Below are 20,178 nucleotides of genomic sequence, written 5' to 3' on the forward strand. Positions count from 1 at the left end.
GTGTGATTGACGCAAACCTGAACCAATTAAATTAAAGGACTGTTTCACAATGTTTTACTCCCATCCTATCGGATATTAAAAGGGTGTGTACGGCAGTGAATCCCGCACAGACATGGCACCACATGTAGAAGTACTGGCTTGATAACCTTGATTGATCAGCTTCATCGTTTGAGACGAGCCTAAGAGAGCAACATGTAAGAAATTTAAATACGGCACATATCAACACATTCTCTAATCAGTGAAGTAGATATATGCTACAAATAAACACATTTGCTACTTGAATTATGTCTGCATGCTCAATAAAACCACTAAGTTATATTCAGTTTACTTTTTTGCTGCTCACTATATTAAATTTGTAAAGTTGACGATGGTTTGTGGGGCTTGTCAGTAATCACTGATATATATATGACAATACTTGCATCTGTTACCTTTCAGGCAGGCTGCTATGGATATCACGACCAAATACTGCCATAAAGAAATGGAAGCCTATGGGTCATGTGTGGCCTCCAACCCATCAACATGGCAGAACCAGTGTCATGAACTGAAGATGAAGGTTGCACATTGCACATCATCACAGTAAGACGGCAACATGTTTGCATGCGTGCATCTTCCATGCACTCCTATGTGACCCTGAACACCCTCACACCCACATTGATAAATAATTGTAAAAAAAATAAAATAAAAGCCAGCCAAAGCAAACCAAAAAAGCATATTTGTATATAACTCCTGCATTTGTTTTGATAGCCCAGTGATCCAGAAGATCAGACAGGACTGTTCCAAGGAGTTTGTTGAGTTTGAGCGCTGTCTCAGAGAAAACCAGGACAAACCTGCCTCCTGCTCACCACATGTTGCTCGCTTTCTGGGCTGTGCAGAGACGGTGGACCTTAGTGAAGTGGGTAAGTCCTTGCTGGAATTAGCTCTACACAATTCAGTGTCACGTATAACCAGTTGAAAATGGAAGTGAATAAAACACAAGAGATAGGAATGTGCACAGTGTGCAGAATATTAAGTCTTCTCACTTGTCTCTTGAAGAAGCGGGGGTGTATTTTAATCACATTGCATGGTTTGTGCATGCTGGAATATTTCAGATGTGCAGCGGTGAAATTTCACACGAATAATGCCCTAATTTGGTTATAATGTCAGCAAAATGGTACCAATACTGCACTATCTTTGCATTGTATTACATTAATGGTCAACATAACAATATTTTCCTTTTATTTTCACAGCTACAAATCCAGTACCTCAGCCATCGTAGCATTCAGCCATCTTCCATCACCTTCAGATTACACCTGTCTCCGCAGCAGCACAGATGGGCTGGTTTATAATGTGTTCTAGCCATGTTATGTACAGTGAGGTGTAGATGAATGCAACAGTACTGTGAGTTAGACAGGTTGTGTAGAGTATTTGATTGCTGTATTGCTCTTTTTTATCACTGTTTTCTCATGTAAGTGTAAGTGTTCATGTGAAAATGACATTAATACTTGCCAGTAAGCAAGGAAGTTTGTACTGGTCTTTATTGAGTCATTTCATTAAAAGTGACATCAGACATGTATTAATCATGCGGATGTAGACATCCTCTATTGTTTTCTGTTGCTCGTCTCAGTCCCTCCCATCCTCTCCAGCTCTGAGTCAGAGTCAAATATTAAACTGGAATGTATCACTCCCACACAAACTCTCCTGACTACTCAGTGACTGAGAAATGGGGAGTCTGGGAAGAAAGGAGACGGAGGAGGCTGTCCACCTCTAATCAGCGGGACAACTGAGAGAGACAGAGGGAGGATGTTGAGTTATGAGCCCTGTGACCACCAAGCAGAACAGACATTTTCTGGTTGAACTATTAAAACTTTGAAGGAGGTAATAGAGGGGAAAAAGATTCTCTCCTTTCAAGTGTTATACACTCTGTTTATACCAGATGAGAAAGTGATCAGTGCATCTTCATTTATCGTATTTAGGACAAACGAGGCAGGCATACTTCAAAGATGAAACCGCAGATTGTATTGAAGATACGGCAACATTACATTCAAAGCACATCACCTGGCAGTCACTGAACATAAAAGTTAGATAGAAACTCACCTAATACCACACAAATAAGTTACATTCACAAAAATATCACTGTAAAAATACCATGAGTCGGTGATCAGAGTTAAAACATATTGCCATGAAAGAATGTCACAAGCTGTAGCCGATCACTGGCATCTAAATGAAACAAGTATCGCCCTAATCCTATTTTATTCTGCACCACATTGTGAGATTGATCCTGATGCTTGCTGCAAGACTTGCTATCCAACTTTAGTCTGGAGGCTATTTATTTAAACCTACTTTGTGACACATAAATATCATGCTACAGTTTAAATATTTGTTGATTATCACAGAAGAAGGTACAAAATATCTACCTAACAACATCTAATCTGAGATGTTCGAGAAAGAAATTATTACAGAAGGTGACTACAACAATTAATTGTAACACAGTCATACTCACATTTACATTTGGAGCACATCATTATGTACCCAGTGTCCTAAGTTTTGGGCAATATAGATCCATTGGTTGTTATTTGCTGTTTGCGCTGCTTATTGGTGATTATATTATAAAAGAAAAGGGAAAGCTAAAGCAGTAATCCCTTCTACAACCCTGTTTCCGTATAAGGCTCTTCAAATGACCCTGTAGTGTTGTCTTAATGCTAAAAAAAAATGTGATTTTTGGTCCGCATTATACCTGTCATGCATTGCATTACCAAAAACTATGTAGTAATAATATTTTATGTGGAGGTTCACTTCAAATTTATCTTTCCAGTCTACATTCTTGAAATCATTGGGCAAGTTAAATTGTAATCCTATCCAGCACAATATCCTGAGTTATGGCTCAGGTTACATAAACATACACACTAACCTGAGAGCAAAATTGTACTCCAATCCATATACAGTATTGTATACGCTGCAGTCTTTCACGCACAAGAACTAATCACTGGTCCTGTCAAAAGTGTAATTACACTCATTTAATTTAGACCCTCAGCTGCTCATAAGACCTGCCAAGACTCCTAACATGTAACTTGCTTGATGAATTCACTTTCAACAACCAATTATCAGCTGTAATTCATGATATACATATCAATATGTGTCTTTTGTTTGTTTTTTGTTTGTTTTTTTGTTTAAAAGTGCCATGTAACTCATTCATTTCATTGAACATTACATAAATACAACAGGAGAAACTTAGGCCCCTTTACATATCTTGGACATTTACAGTGTCTGTATTTCCAGCATGTGATTCTTATCTAAGAAAGATGATGGGAACATTATGCTAATCTGCTGTAAAGTGTTATTATTATTATGATTGACTTGTGATGATTTTTGTCGGTGATAAGGGGATGTTTGGGTGTAGGCTGTTTCATGGAGAGTGGTCCCACAGGCATGTTGATGGACAGACTCCATTAGCTGCATCTCTGAGGTGAGAGGTGAAAGAGGAGGGGGAGGGTGAGAGTTTATAAGGGTCAGGAGGTGAAGTAGGAGTTCTGCATGGAGTAGAGACGGTCGATGGGGTTTCCCACTCGCCCTGGCAGGAGGCCACCCTCCCCTGTTGCTAGGAGGCAGTCGCCAAGGTGACCGAGGCTTCCATCGCTGTCCAGGTCGTGGAACACTGTCTCTGAGTCTGCGACGAAAAAGAGCGAGAGTGTGCACAGCTAAAGTGGAGCGATCTTTAGTTAGTACCAGAGCTCACAGAAGAATATGAACACTCCTGAAGACAGTAAGTCAGCCCCATAATTTAATGTCAGCCTTTTCCTTATATCCTTACATCTGTTTTACAACTGCAAAAAATGTAATTCAAACATTTTCCTAGCACCTAATGCAACATAACCCAACTGTTCTGAGTTAAAACGCTCAAGTTTTGCCTCCCACTGCACATTTCCCAAGGAAATAATTAAAAAAAAATGGGTAGTGCAATTGTTTGACTCTAGTGTACAAAGCCCCATTAAACCCTGTGGTTTGGAAGAATTTAACTACACAGGCTAACTTCCCATGACCTTGATTTGTAGTTTCCCCTGTCATGAGGGTGAAGAGATAATCACAAAATTTTCATTATGAAGTGACTGTTTCTTTCAAACTTGCAGCTTTGACCTTCTGTCTTACCATAAGAGTGGAGCTGCTCATTGCTCAGCTGAGGTGGTGTAAGCCCATGTCGAAATGGCTCTCCACCATAGATGTTGGGGTCCAGAGTGAGTAGTTGCTGCCGAGGCAGAGAGGGATATCCCAGGATCCCATCCATGCCATGGGTACTAGAGCCATCTGTGTGGAGATGAGAAACACTTCAGACATACCACTTTGTAATCTGTTCTTCTAATAGTTGCCAATTCTTCTATCCTTAATCCTGCATTTGTGCTGTTCTTACCCTCACTGTCATCGTTGCTCTGGCGGCCCCCTCTACTCGGTCCTCTCCTGGTCCCTCCCAGCTGTTCTTGTTCCTGCTGCTGTTGCTGCTGTTGCTGCTGTCGCCGAGCTATCTTCTTCATCTGAGGCACAAAGAGACACGCTGTCGGTGTGAAATTTCTCTGTGTTTTATCTGTGAGATTGAACATATCTTCCAAGAAATATGTAAAGTCTAACCTTGGCCCTCTGGTTTTGAAACCACACCTGCACCACTCGCACTGTCAGCCCAGTCTCAGCAGCCAGTGTTTCCCTCACCTACAGGTTAGAGTTTGAGTTGTTTTAAATAACGAACTTTAAGTGTCAGACACGGTTATGTACTAACAAAGAACAATGAACTTTGTAAGGCAAGGGAGTATTTCCTGGCTTGGACAAGAGAAGCTGATCCACCCACCTTGCGGCAAGGCTTAGCAGACACTTCAAAGGAGGCCTTGAAAGCACGGCGCTGCTGTGTGGTCAAGATAGTGCGTGGTCGTTTCGAACGCTTGTGCTCCTTGCCTTCATCACCAGCCTTCCCCCCACCAGATCCCCCTCCACCGTCCTCGTCCTCACTTTTCACTGAGCAAGGTAAGCAGACAACAAAGCAGTCGGAACAGCCCATATGAGAAGGTGCATTTTCATTCTTTCTTAAATAAAAAGCAGGGAAGTCTGGGCAACAGAAGAGGAAGTATTCAACATTGATGTGGCTCCAGTAGTTGAGTAGATAGTGAACTGTTGAAGACGTAAAACATGTGATTCAGGCCAAGTAGCCATGTAACAAACCTACTTTACCTGATTCAGTTGGTGTGGGACTAATGGCAGCAAGCATTTCCCTCTCCTTTTCATAGTCCATGCGACAGAGCAGCTGGCCTTCTTTCAGCACAAACTCATCACCCCTCTGCAGCCGGCGTTCACACTCACAGCAGCTGAAGCAGCCCAGGTGGTACACCTGGCCTAGCACGCGCATTATCAGCTCTGAACGTCCAATCACCTGCAGACAGGCGCTGCACTTCCTTACAAACAGCCTGGAAGTGCACAGAGAGACATGTGGGCTTATATGTGAGGGACACTTTACATAAATTGTAAAACATGGCATGTTGGGAGTCAAGGAATGCACAATAAGGAAGGTGAGGTAATTAAAGATGGAGGCACAAACCGTGAGCTCCGACACATTTACCCTCAGCTCCAATGATTGTAGAGATTAGCATAGTCGCTTAATTAAAGGTCGTATAAACATTACCCAATTCACAGAGCAACTATATGAACATCTGCTGAGAGGAATAACAGTAGTCTACATTTTTATGATGTATTTTCTTCTCTCCCTCATGACAGTAGGTGGCAGTAGTGAGCTTATGATAAGAAAGCAGCCTGTTGTGAGTTTTTGCCTTTTAATTCCTTACATGTTGAGATCTGTTCAATGGGGTGAACACCAGTCTATCCGTATCCCACCCACAATCTTAAAGCACTGATTTAACATTATGAATAAAGCTTAATACAAAGTGTTTCTCAGGTCCATTGCTTTTCCCCATGACCACTTTCCTCCTTTTGTCCCTCCATCTCTCCTCCTGTGAGATGTTATAACCCTTCAATTTCTCTTCTGCCTCACCGTCACTTCACATCCCTATTTCCATTCCCAGGGCCTAAGTCTCTGCCATTAAATTCCTCTCAAATCCTCTGCTCTCGCACTTGGTTTCCTCCCCCTCCCTCCCCAGTATTTTCTGCCAGCATTCCCAGTTCTCCCTCACGCCCTCCCAGCCTGCCTCCCCAGTTCACTGAAACTAATAAAGACAGGATTAATTAGATTGTTGTTTAAACAGTGCGATGGCCAGACAGACGCTGTAAACTCATAACCAGGGATTGGGGATAGCATGGGGTTAATCTCTCTCCTCTCACTTATGCACACTAAAACACACATAGACACACAAACATAGAAACTCGCACACACACACACACATACATGCACACGCGCAGGCATGCACACAGACATTTGCACACGCCCACTCACCAAGTATCAGTATACCTAGTCTGATATTGGCTAGTTACCAACGTTCACCATACCAGCACCCATCAACATGCTGGTGGTGCAACACACCTACAAGCTGGAAGGGTAGATACATTAGATCATCAGAATATCACTTCAACAGGAGGATTTACAAAGTAGTCAGAGCATGAAGAAGAGAAAGGTCTGTGGATTGAGATACAATACAGCACCGGAACAAAACACAAACCTGGGCAAGAAGGGAGGGAGCATGAGAGGGGAGTGAACAGGGGGAGGAAGGGACGAAGACAGAAGTGTTGTCGCTCCCTGACTGAGTGATAGGAAGGTGTTGCTGCCCAAATCTGGAGTGTAAAGAAGGAGCCAGGTCTGCACATTAGAGCTCCTAATCTGTGATTCTGTCCCAAACGCAGCTGCTACGGCTAATCTTTCTCAATCCATCTGCCAAACGCTCCCCAAACTCCCCAAATGACAGTGTCGCTAACTTAACGTCACCACAAAAACCCCAGTGTACCTATAAGCAGCCCTACATAGATCTATTGTGACAGGCCCTTGTGTTTAAGTACATGTTGCTCAACCCATTTTCTTATAGTAATATTGCATAGTGTCTTCGAGATGCTGCCTCTAAAAAAAAATTCTGCAAGAATCCATATGCCAATCATAATATCTGGCATCTAACATGTATTTCATTTAGGAGAGCAATCATCACACTGATCTATGCAGTCTCACTCTCCACCCAAATACACACGTCAACACTTTAAGCACTTCCTTTCACTGTGAACAAAATACAACAGAATTGTCATAGGATTGCTTGACATAAGAGTGATGATGTTGGTGGTTAAGTCCCACAGTCCCTAATCGGGGTGTACACAGCACGGTAGGAATTTACTCAACATGGCAAATGAAGGCAACTTGGGGCAACTGCCACAGAGGGGGGTCTGTAAGTAGATCAGTCTAATCCCTCTAATAGAAGTATCATTCACACTGGCCCTGACCAGGGTGTAGCCTCCAATAAATCACTATGGACATAATGGTTAAAGAGCAGCCACACGAATGAGGTAGACTATATTTATCTGGTCAAACACACCCACACTCTCAGAATTCATGTTGTGGATGAAACTATAAATTTCCCAGTATATCTGAGTACATAATATCTTGGATAATTTCCTAGAGAAACGTTTGCACATATATTAAACATGTTTGTTTAAAGATAAAGATAGTTTCTCAATTTGAGGCCACAGGTCTAAAACACTTGCTACTTGTAAATGAAAGAAGCTTGTGTTTTTGATTATATTTTGTATATGATAAAATACAGAATAATGAGGTCAACAATCAGTTTCTATTACCACAAAACATGATTTTTCAAAGTCTGAATATCACTAATGCAGCAGCCATAATTTTGCTTGTGTCAGGAATTAGTGGAGAGAAAGATTTTTGCATGACACTGACCTTTCTACGGCATTTGAATTCTGCAATATAAAAAAAAAAAAGTGGAATGAAATTAGAGTCTAAAAATTTGAGAGGTAAAGAAAAGCCCCAGCTGTGTACAAATCTATCAGAAAAGACATTTTGAAGAGGAATTAACTCTCTAGAGGGCTTTCTTTTAATGAAGTGATGTGTTTATATGACAAAGAGCAGACATGTAAGTGCAGACAGAAGACTGAAGAGAACAGTCAACCTTGAGATCTTGTGATGTACAAACTCTTAGTCACTTTGGCCGCCAGCAACTTCACCTCCGTTGCCTGTGGATTTTGGAGGGGTTAGGGGGCATGACTAAGTCAAAGCTCACTGATTATGAGATCGAATGTAAACAAGCAGGAAAAGGTGATGTATTGTAAGTATTGGGGTGGTTATAATCATTTCTTGCTCGCTGTATTTCAGATCTTAGGCATACAAACAGAATAACAGAATCTTCGTCATCTCCCTAAGCTGTGTCATGTGGCATTGTTTTGCCTGTGAGCTCTGACAAGCACGACATTGTCTGGACTGCAACACAATCATTTCATAAATATGTATGTGTCTCAGAGCGATTACAATTGTCGTGCTTGCTTTCATAATTGATGAATATTTATGCAGGTACGAGTTTGCTTATACTAACTCCAATCTACCTCCTTTAGCAAGCCCAAATTTGAGCTTGGTCCTGGTACCACAGCTGTCTAATTTTGATTCCATCCCTATAGTTTAAGATTCATTTCTGTTTCGAAACATGTAATATGCTGAGATATTCATGTACTAGCTTATGATTCCCACATATGTATTCAGGATGACCATAATGTATGTCATGCGAATGGGTGTTTACACCTACCCTGAGAGTGAAAGTATATCCAAAAATTCATGTAATGGATGCAAAAACAACCAATGATATGCAACAATCTTACTTTTAAGTTGTATTCTGTTTAGTATCCATTTCTTAGATGTGTGTGTAAGGGTGTGTGTATGTGTGTGTGTGTGTGTGTGTGCGCACTTTCAGCGGATATTGCTCTGTGAAGCAAAATGGCTCAGAGCCAAGGTTCAGTAATCACATCATCTCCTTTTATTAAATCTCCCTGCACTGCTTCTGTGTTATTAAAATCTCCCAGCATTCCCCACGATACTTGCTACCCCTGCCACCGCTCACTCACACACTCACACACACACACACACTCACACACACACACACACACACACACGCATGTATATAAATACATATATACATATAGTGCAGTCCCAAACAGGCACATACATACACACACATGGGTATATATACAGTCACATAAACACAAATATGCACAGTTTGTGTAAACACAGATAAGGTGCCTGGGTACAAACATCAATAAAACACTGACAGATGCTGTCATTTGTGCTCCATATCATGCATCAATAAACTAACATCATAAACAGTCCTATTGCTCAATGAATGCTCCCCAAAATTTGTAAAAACCATGTAATCATTATTACCTAATGGCCACGAGGGCCTTCGGTGTATGGAACACATTTTCAGAGGCATTTCTGCCAAAAACCCTCAGCCAATCTCACAGTTATACAGTTACATGTCATGACTCTCAGTGTAAATCGTGCACACTGGTAATAACACCGGCTCTACATGAGAGCAGCACTGAAGCCTGTAACATTCAAAACCAAAAGTAATGAACCTGTGTAAAGTAACATCTAAAAACCTGCATGATGTGCATGGTCTGCATGATATGTGTCTCTGGGTGTGTGCGATGTACACCTGATGCTACCAAGAATGAATGCTATGTGTGTGGATACAGCCTAGATGTGTGTTTGTGTGTGCGTGAGGGAGTGTGTGTGTGTGTGTGTTAGTTTAGATAATCCCCAGGCCACCAGAACGCAATATCCTGTCTGCCCGTTTCTCATTTCCTGTCTGTCTCTGGCGGAGCGGGAAGCAGTGGGGAGGGGGTGACGGGGGACAGCGGGACCCGTTGCCCCAGAAACAGGAGATACAGCCGGTCGATTTGAGAAAAGTCTACGCCGATCTCCCTATCGCTCCCTCTCTAGTGCGACCCCCTATTCTCTCTCTCTCTCTCTTTTTTCCCTCTTCCTCTCTGCTTTTATTATCTCAGATTTAATAAAGCCAAGGCGAGCAGCTTGTTCTGCCATGAAACATTTATTAGCTGTCTGTTATAAAATTGTTGTGGGGGAGGAAAGATGATGGGGTCTCATCTCACATTATGCAAAAACAGTGGCAATATCACCCCCCCACCCCACCACCATCACCACACACACACACACACACACACACACACACACACCCAGATAAACCTCTGCCCCTCCCTGCAGCTGTTCCCTTCCTAAAACTCTCAGACACCTTGTCTTTACCGTCTTTATCCCATTTATAACCCTTTCTCCATCACTGAGATTTCTCCCTGATGTTATTTCATTTATACCATAAAATCTTACTGTTCTTCAACAACGCAAACCTCCCCCATCCCCACTTTTCTTTCCTCCGGCACACTTCCACCCATCATCTGTTGAGCTGCAGCTTTAGCTAATGTACGACTCCTGGGTAAGGGAGGAGTGTTACAACATTTCAGAACTGCGTTGGGATTTATGCATATAGTACAGTCCTGACTCATGACTCACCTAAACTCACACTGAGCTAGGGCTGCGACTGACGATTATTTTCATTATCGATTAACCTGTCGATTATTTTCTCATTTAATCAATTAGTTGGTTGGTCCAGTGTCAGAAAATGATGAAAAACATCAATCACTGTTTCCCAGAGACCATGATGTCCTCAAATGTCTTGTTTTGTCCCAACCAACAGTCCACAAATCCAAGATATTTAGTTGATTATCATAGAAGACTAAAGAAACTAGAAAATAGTCACACTTGAGAAGCTGGAATCATTTGGAAATTTTCTTTTTAAAAATTACTTAAAATTATTAATTGATTATCAAAATAATTAATTTAATAATTGCAGCTCTGCACTGAACCACAAACTTTCCTTTCACTTGCATTATGTGGGCAGAAATGTTCAATTATTTCAAGATGGATTCCCTGAAATTAAAAATGTTTTCTTACTTATCTCTGATGCTTTCTGGCCATGCAGATAGGAGATAGATATCAGTTTCTGATATTTCTGCTGCCACCCTAATACAATCACGATATTGTTTCTGAGGACACATTGCTGTTTTTTTAAAAAATGTTATGTAATTTGCAAATGTACTTTTTCATGGCTGTGAGCACCACAAACAAAATTACACTCCTGTTCAATCTTAAAGTTGAATGTCTCAAAACATGGGCAAATAAAACCCAATCTACCTGCAAAAGACGTCACTCGAAGTAAGTTCTAGTTGTAAAAGTCATTTCAAAAGGTGACATACCCTTTAAAACTATGACAGTTTCAGTATCTAGACTCACAGTATTAAAGGTTACTCATATGGTATTCATTCGTCACTCGGTATTTAGGTGCTAGCTGATCAGGATAAGAGCTTGTTGTCCCTCTGACGTGTCATTGCATAATTCTCTCTAATAGTATTTCCCTACAGCCCAGTGTCAGGCCTGTCATCACAGGACAGCCAGAGAACGCTGGGTAATTAGCACTGTACCCAATCAGCCTCCCCACCTCCTCCTCCTCCTCCTCCTCCCATCCCCATCCTGAGACACAAAGAGGCACTGAGGGTGGAGGGGGCGGTGGGGGGGGGGGGCGATTAAGAGAAAACAAGGGATAATCAGGGAGATAAACTGTTTGGTGTCATCGCTGCTATCAATCTCAACGAAAAGGAAATGAGGTTTGGAATAGAGAAATATTATTACAAAGCAGACAGTGATGAATGAGGTAACCGATAGAGAGACAGCGAGAGGAACGGTGGGTACGGTGGGGGTATGGAGGGGAAGAGGATGCATGTATCTATCCTCAGTCTCAGTGTTTTAGAGCAGTAAGACTCAGAAGTTCACTCGCATAAACGCAGAGTAACCCGAGGAGATACTACACCAGGATGTTGGTGTTAGACTCACATATAGCTACTCAGTCAGCAGAGGGAGATTCCATAACTATGGCGGCAGGGTCTCCCTCTCTCCGTCTGGAGAGACGGAGTTTGTAAACCTAGATGTAGTCTCTGTGCCCTCCACCCCACAGAGTGAGGTATTAAACCCAAGGTTTAGTGAATATCCACCCCGGTGACCTGTTTTTCACAGGGCTGAAGCTGCCTTTATGGGGCTTACAAGGGAGCTTGCAGGCTCTGCACAGCCAGGCTACCCTCTATTCTGTCTGGGCTCAGCACTATTGACCAGGGAACACTGGCCTTATACCGCTCAGTTTGGCAAGGAACCATAATGTTGACCCAGTCTGTGAAAGACAATGACAATGTACAAAGTGCATGTAGGATACTGAAGGTTATAGAAATTATTCATGCATGTTCTGCAAATCAGCTACTCTTATTTTCAAGCAGAATGATATTTAATCATCTTGTAACTTTTATTTAAAATAAATGTTTTTAATTTACAGTTGGAAACTTGTGCTTTGCTTTTAATTGCTTTGTTTAAAAATCCTAAATTTCTTCTTAAGTGTTGCTCAGTAATACCCAGCTTGTGTTTCTGATGTATTAAATGTTTTCCATCCACATTTTTATTATTCTTCCCATCTTGTTGGTATGAGTGATGCATTGCACTTGTCCTTTAAAAAATACTGATGGCACTTTAGAGTGTAGAGGGAAGTCTTGCCTTAAAAATTTTTCTAAAGCTTCTTGCTGAACATCTGGTCCATAACAGGATGGAGTTACAGAGTATTTCTTGAGGTTTAAAAACAAAAATAAATCCACAAGAAAAATCCACAAGACGCACTTGAGTATATGGTGTCTAAATCCCCTAATTTCCATAACAGATGAGACCAGGACAACTCAAAACTGAAGGCATACCTCCTGTTTTGTTTTTTACATGGATAACAATTGGCTTGATATGAGTAGGGTAGTGGTATAGATATAAGAAAACGTAATTGCTTATTGATTATCTGAAGACTCAAAAGCAGTCCATTTTGAATAATTTTGAGGCAAAATTTTCTTCAAAAACATGAAAAATGCAAAATGTTAAACAAACTTTAGCCCCAAGGCAATATAGCCCAGATAACTCAAGGTGGGGGATGGGTCACATTTAAAAATTATATTTGGTTCCTCATTTTAACTGATGCTTTTCTTTTTTATCTCCACCTCAACAGAATATATTAAATATAAAAAAAATCAGAGCTATATCGCCCTAAACACATTCAGCATTTTTTTCTAATTCATTTTCTTCGGAGACAGCAAACTACTGAAAAGCACACGCCAACAGATGAGCAGAGTAGCTGCACTGTAAAATTAGTACAATGTGGCCTTTAACTTATGCTGAGGGAGCGCCAGGGAGGAGAAGTCTGCCTGTGTGTGCTGGGTGATGTAATCAAAGCAAGGGATAAATTAAAAAATATTTGGACAAGCCAGAGATACTGCATGAGGGAGACATGGAAAATAACCCAGTGGGAGCTAGAAAAGCCTGCAAGATGCCATCTTACCATGTATGTATACATTTCATCCACACACGCTGCTTCAAAATTAGTTTGATTAATTCAATACCTGGAAAACTTATATCAATGTGACATCATACAGTTTATCTGCCTCTGCCTCTTTCAACCAGCTGGAACTAAAATGGCACCAAGCTTCAATTAGAGGGTTAAAAGAAAATTAGCATCCCCTAATAATTATATAAATTCCCCTCAAATTCTTGTGCATGTTTCAAATTCTTGGACTTGGTTGCCTGTTACAATGCACACACCTGCTGTAGATGAGGGGGAGGAGTGTGTGGTGTAAGGCGCTGATGGACAGACTGCAGGGAAAACAGGGAGACATTGTTGCTGATCCGTTGAAGGTCACAAGCAGTACAGTGTGCCAAGTTTGGCACCGACTCACACAACAAGGCAACTATCCATATGCAATGTATAGGGGACTAAATCAACACCACAGTGATTGAGCCTCTGACTATTAATTTGGATCTACAATTAACGGTCATTACACGAGGAGAGCAAATACGCTTTTTCATTCCATCACTGAAAACGAACCCGGTGCTTCATTTATGATAAGCTATTGCCTCCACTACAACCACTCATTTTTCCAGATAAACGTTACACAATAGGACTTTCATCAGCCAGTTTCTCTTTCTCTGTTTGTGTGTGTGTGTGTGTGTGTGTATACACTCTCTCTCTCTCTCCTCCAGATGTCAGGTACAGTGGGAGCTGCTGGATGCCGTCTGACACTTTTCAAAACAATGATAACAAGCTGCAGGCTCGTCCTTCAGCCTTCTACCCCTGGAGCTCCCACTGCAGTCATACCCATTGACCGCGACACACACACACACACACACACACACACACGGTACAGCCTCAAATATTACCACAGAGTTGAATCATCACACAATGATGTATTGTATTGTATGCTGTGTATCGCATGACTATTAAACATGAAACAAGTGCTGTTCATTCAAATGAGATTGTGAATATAAACACTATGGGAATTATCCTATAAATGAATTTATGAGTGGACAAACACATTTTCAACAGTCAACTACAAACAAAAAAATCTTATTACAATCCTTAGAGGGGGAAAGAGGCTCCCAAATGTCTCCATATAACCCACAATGTCAATCAGACCGAGAGCCTTCAATTCAAATGAGCCATTTGAAACCTTAAATTCCCAAGTGGTTTACAAACTGTCTGACAACACCATATATTCTATTTCTACATGTTACAAAACTTAATTGAAGCAGTATCACACTCACGTTCAGTCAAATTTTCATATCCAGTATTGATGTTTTGTGTTGTGAAATAAGATTTTAAATTAATTAATTGTAGATAAACTTATCTTATTGTAGCCGACAATTTAGAATGAATGAAAGATTTTCTACACAACCCTCGTTTGTTATGATGGACTTTTGGGGTTGACCTTGAATTTAAAATATTTCTTAAGTTACACTAAAGGCATTTTTTTTGTAAGATATGTTTTGGTAGGGGGGGTCAGGGGGTGTAAGGGAGACTGAGGTCACTTTTAACTTTTATTTAAAACGATCAAAAAGTTTTACTAAACATCTGTAAAGCTCATATTCCATACTTTTTAATTTAGTTATGTTCATCTTCAGCTCAAAATTTTGCAGTGTTAGCACTCATTCATTTGAGGGTCATTTGCATTGCAAATACTTCACCTCTCTTGACACCTACATTTATTTACTCAGTAACTGTCAATGTTGTTTCAGTCTGAACAATATTGTGCACAAATGAGGTGTAGTCAGAAGTGGTTTAGTCTGGATTTTTTAACAGATCTTTGCTATTGTTAAGAGAAACAAACAACTTTAACAAACAAGTTTATTTATCAGTTTATCACATATTAAACCTCTAACTCTGACTTATTCTTCCTAATTTCCTATTAAATACTTTCTTTAACGGAGTTTTACTTGATTGACAAAGAAAGAAGTGGGTTCAGTTTCAATGTGTGTTACAACTGGCTGCAAAGTATCAGCTATGGCAAAACACCACACCCTCTACACATTACAACGACCACATTAGCATGTAACTTTGTAAATATCATATCACTTTCAAATTACCGTGACAAAAATGGGCCAGCTAACCAGAAACACAGAGAGGATGAAGATGACTGTATTATGAGGTGCGCCATGAAAACACGACTTTGTCTTTAAAAATCAACATAATGTGTGAATGTAGCTTCTTCTTGGCTTGAAAACAAGGTACAAGGAGGCTGACATCACTTCAACTTGCTTCTGATTTGAGGAAATTGTCGTTTTACAGCTGAAACTATTTTAACCTTAATACTGTTAATAATGGATTGATTAGTTAGTGGTTATACTGGTCAAAAGGGTTGAGAAGAGGTGGGTGGGAAGGGAAGAGGGGGATTTAATGGGGTCTCCACATTTGTAGTCTTTTGTGATTTAAATATGTTTTTACATGGGTTTGTAAATGGATTTCTGTTCATGTGTAAGCTGTGAATCATTAATTATCTTACGGTATTTGTAGGCTACACGCTTTTGAGTATGTTGTTGTGTGTATGGGTATGTGTATAGATAGATATACTGTATGTAACCTATCAATAAAAAGTTGATCACAAAAAAAAATTGATTGATTTGGGAAGTAAATGTATTTACTATGTTTATATTGTCATCCACTACACAGACGGAAATATGTGTTTTTATTCCTCTACATCTATCTGATGACTGTAGTTACTTTTTACTTTGCAAAATTAATATTTTAGAGATAAACCTAGAATATGTCAGTGTAAAAAAAAAAAAAAAAAAAAAAATCACGTGTCACCAAAATGACTGAACTCTGAAAACAGTCTTGTTTCAGCTCGATGGTGAAGAAGACATGTTTTTGTGTTACTAGTAAATTTTTTTATCAACCTGTAGATTGCATTAAACTGATTTGAGAACATGAGTTATTCTTCTTCTATCCTATTATTTTAAGTAGAGGGTTTGAGTACTTCTGCCTTATACTCTCATTGGAGGAACAACAAACAGTGATACGGACTTAAATGTGTGTGTGTGTGTGTGTGTGTTTTGCTCTTACTTCTCATAGTCGAGCTTGCAGTAGAGCAGGCGGTCCCTGCAGTAACAGGTCCCGGTGAGCGCGCTCAAACACACGGTGCACTTGACGCAGGTCTCGTGCCAGGAGCGCTCGTTCACGCGCAGCAGGAAGCGGTCTGCGATGGGAGAGTCGCAGCCCGCGCACACCTCTCCCCCTCCCGTGTACTCCGGACCTGGAGGGAGCATATCGAGGCAGGGCCGAAAGCAGGGTATTCAAAATACTGGGGTCAAGAGTCCAAGTCCCCCGCAATGCAACCCCCTCCCCCAAATACAATTATGACTCCTTATTTCTCTCCACTGTTGTGAAAACACTGGGAAACTTGCACATTGCGTTATACTTTTGTTGTATATTTTTCAATATTTGGCGCAAAACTGTTTCCTTCGACATGGAGGAAAAATGAAAGCCACTATGACATCACTATCCGCCATGTTCAGTAAGTAGGCTATAACTCATCTGTTTGATACTTCAAAAAATCTCAAGATTAAAAAATGTTCCTGGAATATTAAAATAAGCCTAGAGTGACTTTTTGTGTAGCCTACCTGTGATTTATTGTAGGCTAACCTTAAAAAAAACATTGAAAATGTTTTTTTTTATTTTCGACGTGAAAAACATCTCACTACTTTAACATTGTTGTTGTTTTTAATCCTCTTTAATATAATTTTATATATATTATAGTCCACGTTTTGTTGTTTTATTTTCCTCTATGGTGTCTCTAACATTCAAATAATATTTCTAGGCTGCTAATTTTGTCACAGACCTACTTAATAGTATAAATAACAGCCTACTTCTGTAGGGATTTATACTTTTATATATACATTTATAATAATTAGCGAGGTTAAAGTGAATTTATGATGATATTTCTTCCTCATGGTAATATTCACAAATAGTGAGTTTATTATGAGCTTTTGCCCCGATTTGTCTTTATTTTCTCCTTTGTTGCCCTGATATTTCTGCACAGGTGTAGAAAGGCCTGAATTTTGAGCGATTGATGAAGAGTTTATTTCCTCTGTGGCCTCATGCAACAAATTGTCGGTTTCACTCACCAAAAGGCGTCGAGGATGGAGGCTGCTGCAGACAGGACTGATGGCTCTCCTCTGTTTTCATCCCTTCTCTCCTTCCCTCAGTGTGACTGCTGCAGAGAGAAAAAAAACCAACCCAAAATGCGTTTATCTCTAAAATATCAGCTGAACCACTGCAGTAAATCCATTTGAAAATAAGGGAATTTGTAAGAGAAAATATAGATTGATGCACGCACACTATGAAGACCAGACACGTTTCTACGACATTTTAAATTATAACAGTAAAGATACAAAATTAGACCGAATTCCCACAATCACACACTCAAACACACACAGTTTGGACAGTTCATAAAAGCAGAAATAAAAATGATTTAAAAAAGCGGCTCATGTATCTAGAATAGAATATAATGAAAATCCAAATAAAAGGAATTATATATGAGCGTCAAACATCAATTATGCCAATTATATAGGTTTAAATTTAGATTAAAATTAGGCTACAGAAATGGGCCATAAATCTAATCAGCTAATATTTGGTTAGTTTATGTCTGACTTTAAATAACACTTAAGATAGTAAGAATAAAATAAAATAAAATAAATAAACACAAATATTTAAATATAGTATAAAATTGTGAAAATGCCCCCAAAATTACGTAGGCCTATTTTCTCATACAAACAACTATTTATATGTCTTTGCCTTTGTAATAATCTGTAATAGTGTAATTTTCAACATATTTGTGTTGAAATGAATATGAAAATATATGAACACGTTTTAAGGCTTCTTGCATTCAGTAATTGATTTATATTAACTGAATGATATTAATTCTAGTTTCTACTTTCATATTTGTCCAACTGTACCATTACATTAAAATGGATTATGATGGAAGAAGCATAAAAGAAGTTTACGGCATTTTGGATCATACAAAATTCATTGTAAATATCGACAAATCCAGAGAAAATATAAGAGGAATTGAGGAAAATTTGACGAATAATCTTTTCTTTTTTTCTTTTTTGCGAGCACCTTAAACTATGTAGATTATTTACAGTTTCCTTTAGATTCTGTAGTATTTTACTATCATAATATTTATTAAGCTTATAATCCAATTGGATGCTTAATTTTATTTAGATGTTTTTATTTTGATATCGATAAAGATGTGAAGACGATACTCTAATTTTTACAATAGCTTTTAAGAGGCCTGTACGGTGATTTCTACTAAATATAAAATAGGTTACGCATTGCTACAGAAAATGAAGTAATGAAATAAAACAAATGAATTATGTAAATACAACTAATCTGATTTGGTGTTTTGCCTAACTGCGGGCTGAATACATTACTGACACATTTGTGTAATGCATCGATAATTACATGTCGAGACTAACAGCCTGACACTCACATAATGAATAAAAAAATTAAAAAAATAAATCATTAACTTTCCTGCAGGTAACCTGGAGCTATAATTAAAGGAATATAATTGTCATATTATATGAGGATCAATATTGTTCTTTAAAGTTGATGCCAAAAAAAACAAAGCAAAGGTAAAAGATGACCATTCAAGGAAGAAGCTTCTGAAGGTGGGACCAACCTTTTAAAGCTCACAAATTAATATAGTTAAGTTTAAAAAGCTGTTAAACCAGGATTACCTTTGTGCTATCAAAAGTTAAAAAAAAGAAAAAAGAAAAAACATGACAAACTTGAACACCTGACTGTTAGGATGTCATTACTTTACTCATAAAACTGCTGAAAACTAATGATAAAGAATTATTATCCACGATGAGCATCAGACATCCTCCATCCAAAGCAATGTATTTGATACTGAACCACCAACTGAAACCTGTTAGAAACAGGCTCTACTATATGATCTTTCTAGTTGGATGAACACACCAAGTCAAAGACCATAACTTATCAGATAGCAAGGTCACTGTGACTCCATCGTTTTACCTGCGCATTTTTAACAATTAGAACTGTAAGAGTAAGAAACACATATCAATTCAAGCAGAAAGAATCATTCATGCAGAATATGATTTGAATTTGAATTTGAATGTGATTTGATTTATATATATATATATAATATATAAATCAAATCACACGTCTGCCTTCACTGACAACCTGTTCCTGAGTTGCAGAGTCTTACCTTGAGGTGAAACACACTCCTCCTGAAATCTCGGTTGGCAACATTAAAAACTGGGGAAACTTTCGGCCAGCAAATGAACAGAAGCGTTTACGGATTGTTCACCTGTACGTCACAGTCCGGCGTGCATGTTGCCCTACGGTAAAAATCCAAATACCATGATGACCCAAACTATTGTCTATTGTCTCTCCTGTTTTCTCCGCCAGCCGTGTGTGTGCGCTCCGACTTGTTTTGTGCGTAAAAAAGGCGCAGAGGGAGGAGATGGACAGACAGAGAGGGAGGGAGAAGGTGCGGGAGATGATGAGGGGAAGATGAGCGATGATGCAGCCTATTGATAATTCAGATGAGGATGATCTTTTGCATTTGTGTTCGAGGTTAGACGGAGACTTTAAAGGGCGCAGTTCATACGTGAAAGGACTTGCGGTGAGACACTGTTTACGTGGGAATCGAGCTATTATGGTCGTTGTTATCTTATTATATGCGTAAATTGCCTGATTCTGGTACGATATTATGAAAAGAACAAAGGCAAATGAAGATGATAGCAGCTGCATTTAACATAACTCCATCTAGACACCAGAAAATGTT

The 20,178-nt window shown here is 39.5% G+C and overlaps 2 protein-coding genes across 3 annotated transcripts; one reads left to right on the forward strand and one right to left on the reverse strand.

Annotated features, from left to right (window-relative positions):
* The first annotated feature begins 41 nt into the window (after positions 1-41).
* On the forward strand, positions 42-1,556 carry LOC137200821 (coiled-coil-helix-coiled-coil-helix domain-containing protein 5). Of its 2 annotated transcripts, none has more exons than XM_067615472.1 (4): positions 42-194; positions 436-576; positions 745-896; positions 1,227-1,556. In XM_067615472.1, coding segments are annotated over exons 1-4 (324 nt in total). In that variant the 5' UTR covers positions 42-192; the 3' UTR covers positions 1,256-1,556. The 2 variants fall into 2 exon arrangements, with proteins under 2 accessions (XP_067471573.1, XP_067471574.1); XM_067615473.1 differs by having other exon boundaries at positions 93-194; positions 440-576.
* A 416-nt stretch (positions 1,557-1,972) lies between these two features.
* Positions 1,973-20,033, reverse strand: lmx1al (LIM homeobox transcription factor 1, alpha-like). Its single transcript, XM_067615468.1, has 9 exons — positions 19,597-20,033; positions 17,492-17,580; positions 16,431-16,620; positions 5,188-5,420; positions 4,811-4,974; positions 4,597-4,674; positions 4,382-4,502; positions 4,123-4,278; positions 1,973-3,643 (listed from the first exon to the last, which is right to left on the reverse strand). Exons 1-9 carry the CDS (start codon positions 19,638-19,640, stop codon positions 3,486-3,488), a joined length of 1,233 nt encoding a protein of 410 aa, XP_067471569.1. The 5' UTR covers positions 19,641-20,033; the 3' UTR covers positions 1,973-3,485.
* Between the last annotated feature and the right edge of the window lie 145 nt (positions 20,034-20,178).

This window comes from Thunnus thynnus, chromosome 17, assembly GCF_963924715.1.
Source record: "Thunnus thynnus chromosome 17, fThuThy2.1, whole genome shotgun sequence".
NCBI lineage: Eukaryota > Metazoa > Chordata > Actinopteri > Scombriformes > Scombridae > Thunnus > Thunnus thynnus.

Excerpts from the sequence above, each read along its gene's own strand:
- LOC137200821 (XM_067615472.1), top strand. Across the intron at positions 577-744 it reads GCACATTGCACATCATCACA|CCCAGTGATCCAGAAGATCA; the intron begins GTAAGACGGCAA and ends TTGTTTTGATAG. Across the intron at positions 897-1,226 it reads GGTGGACCTTAGTGAAGTGG|CTACAAATCCAGTACCTCAG; the intron begins GTAAGTCCTTGC and ends TTATTTTCACAG.
- lmx1al (XM_067615468.1), bottom strand. The coding sequence starts at position 19,640 with ATGTTGCCAACCGAGATTTCAGGAGGAGTGTGTTTCACCTCAAG. Across the intron at positions 17,581-19,596 it reads GGAGTGTGTTTCACCTCAAG|CAGTCACACTGAGGGAAGGA; the intron begins GTAAGACTCTGC and ends TTCTCTCTGCAG. Across the intron at positions 4,975-5,187 it reads TCCCACACCAACTGAATCAG|TGAAAAGTGAGGACGAGGAC; the intron begins GTAAAGTAGGTT and ends TACCTTGCTCAG.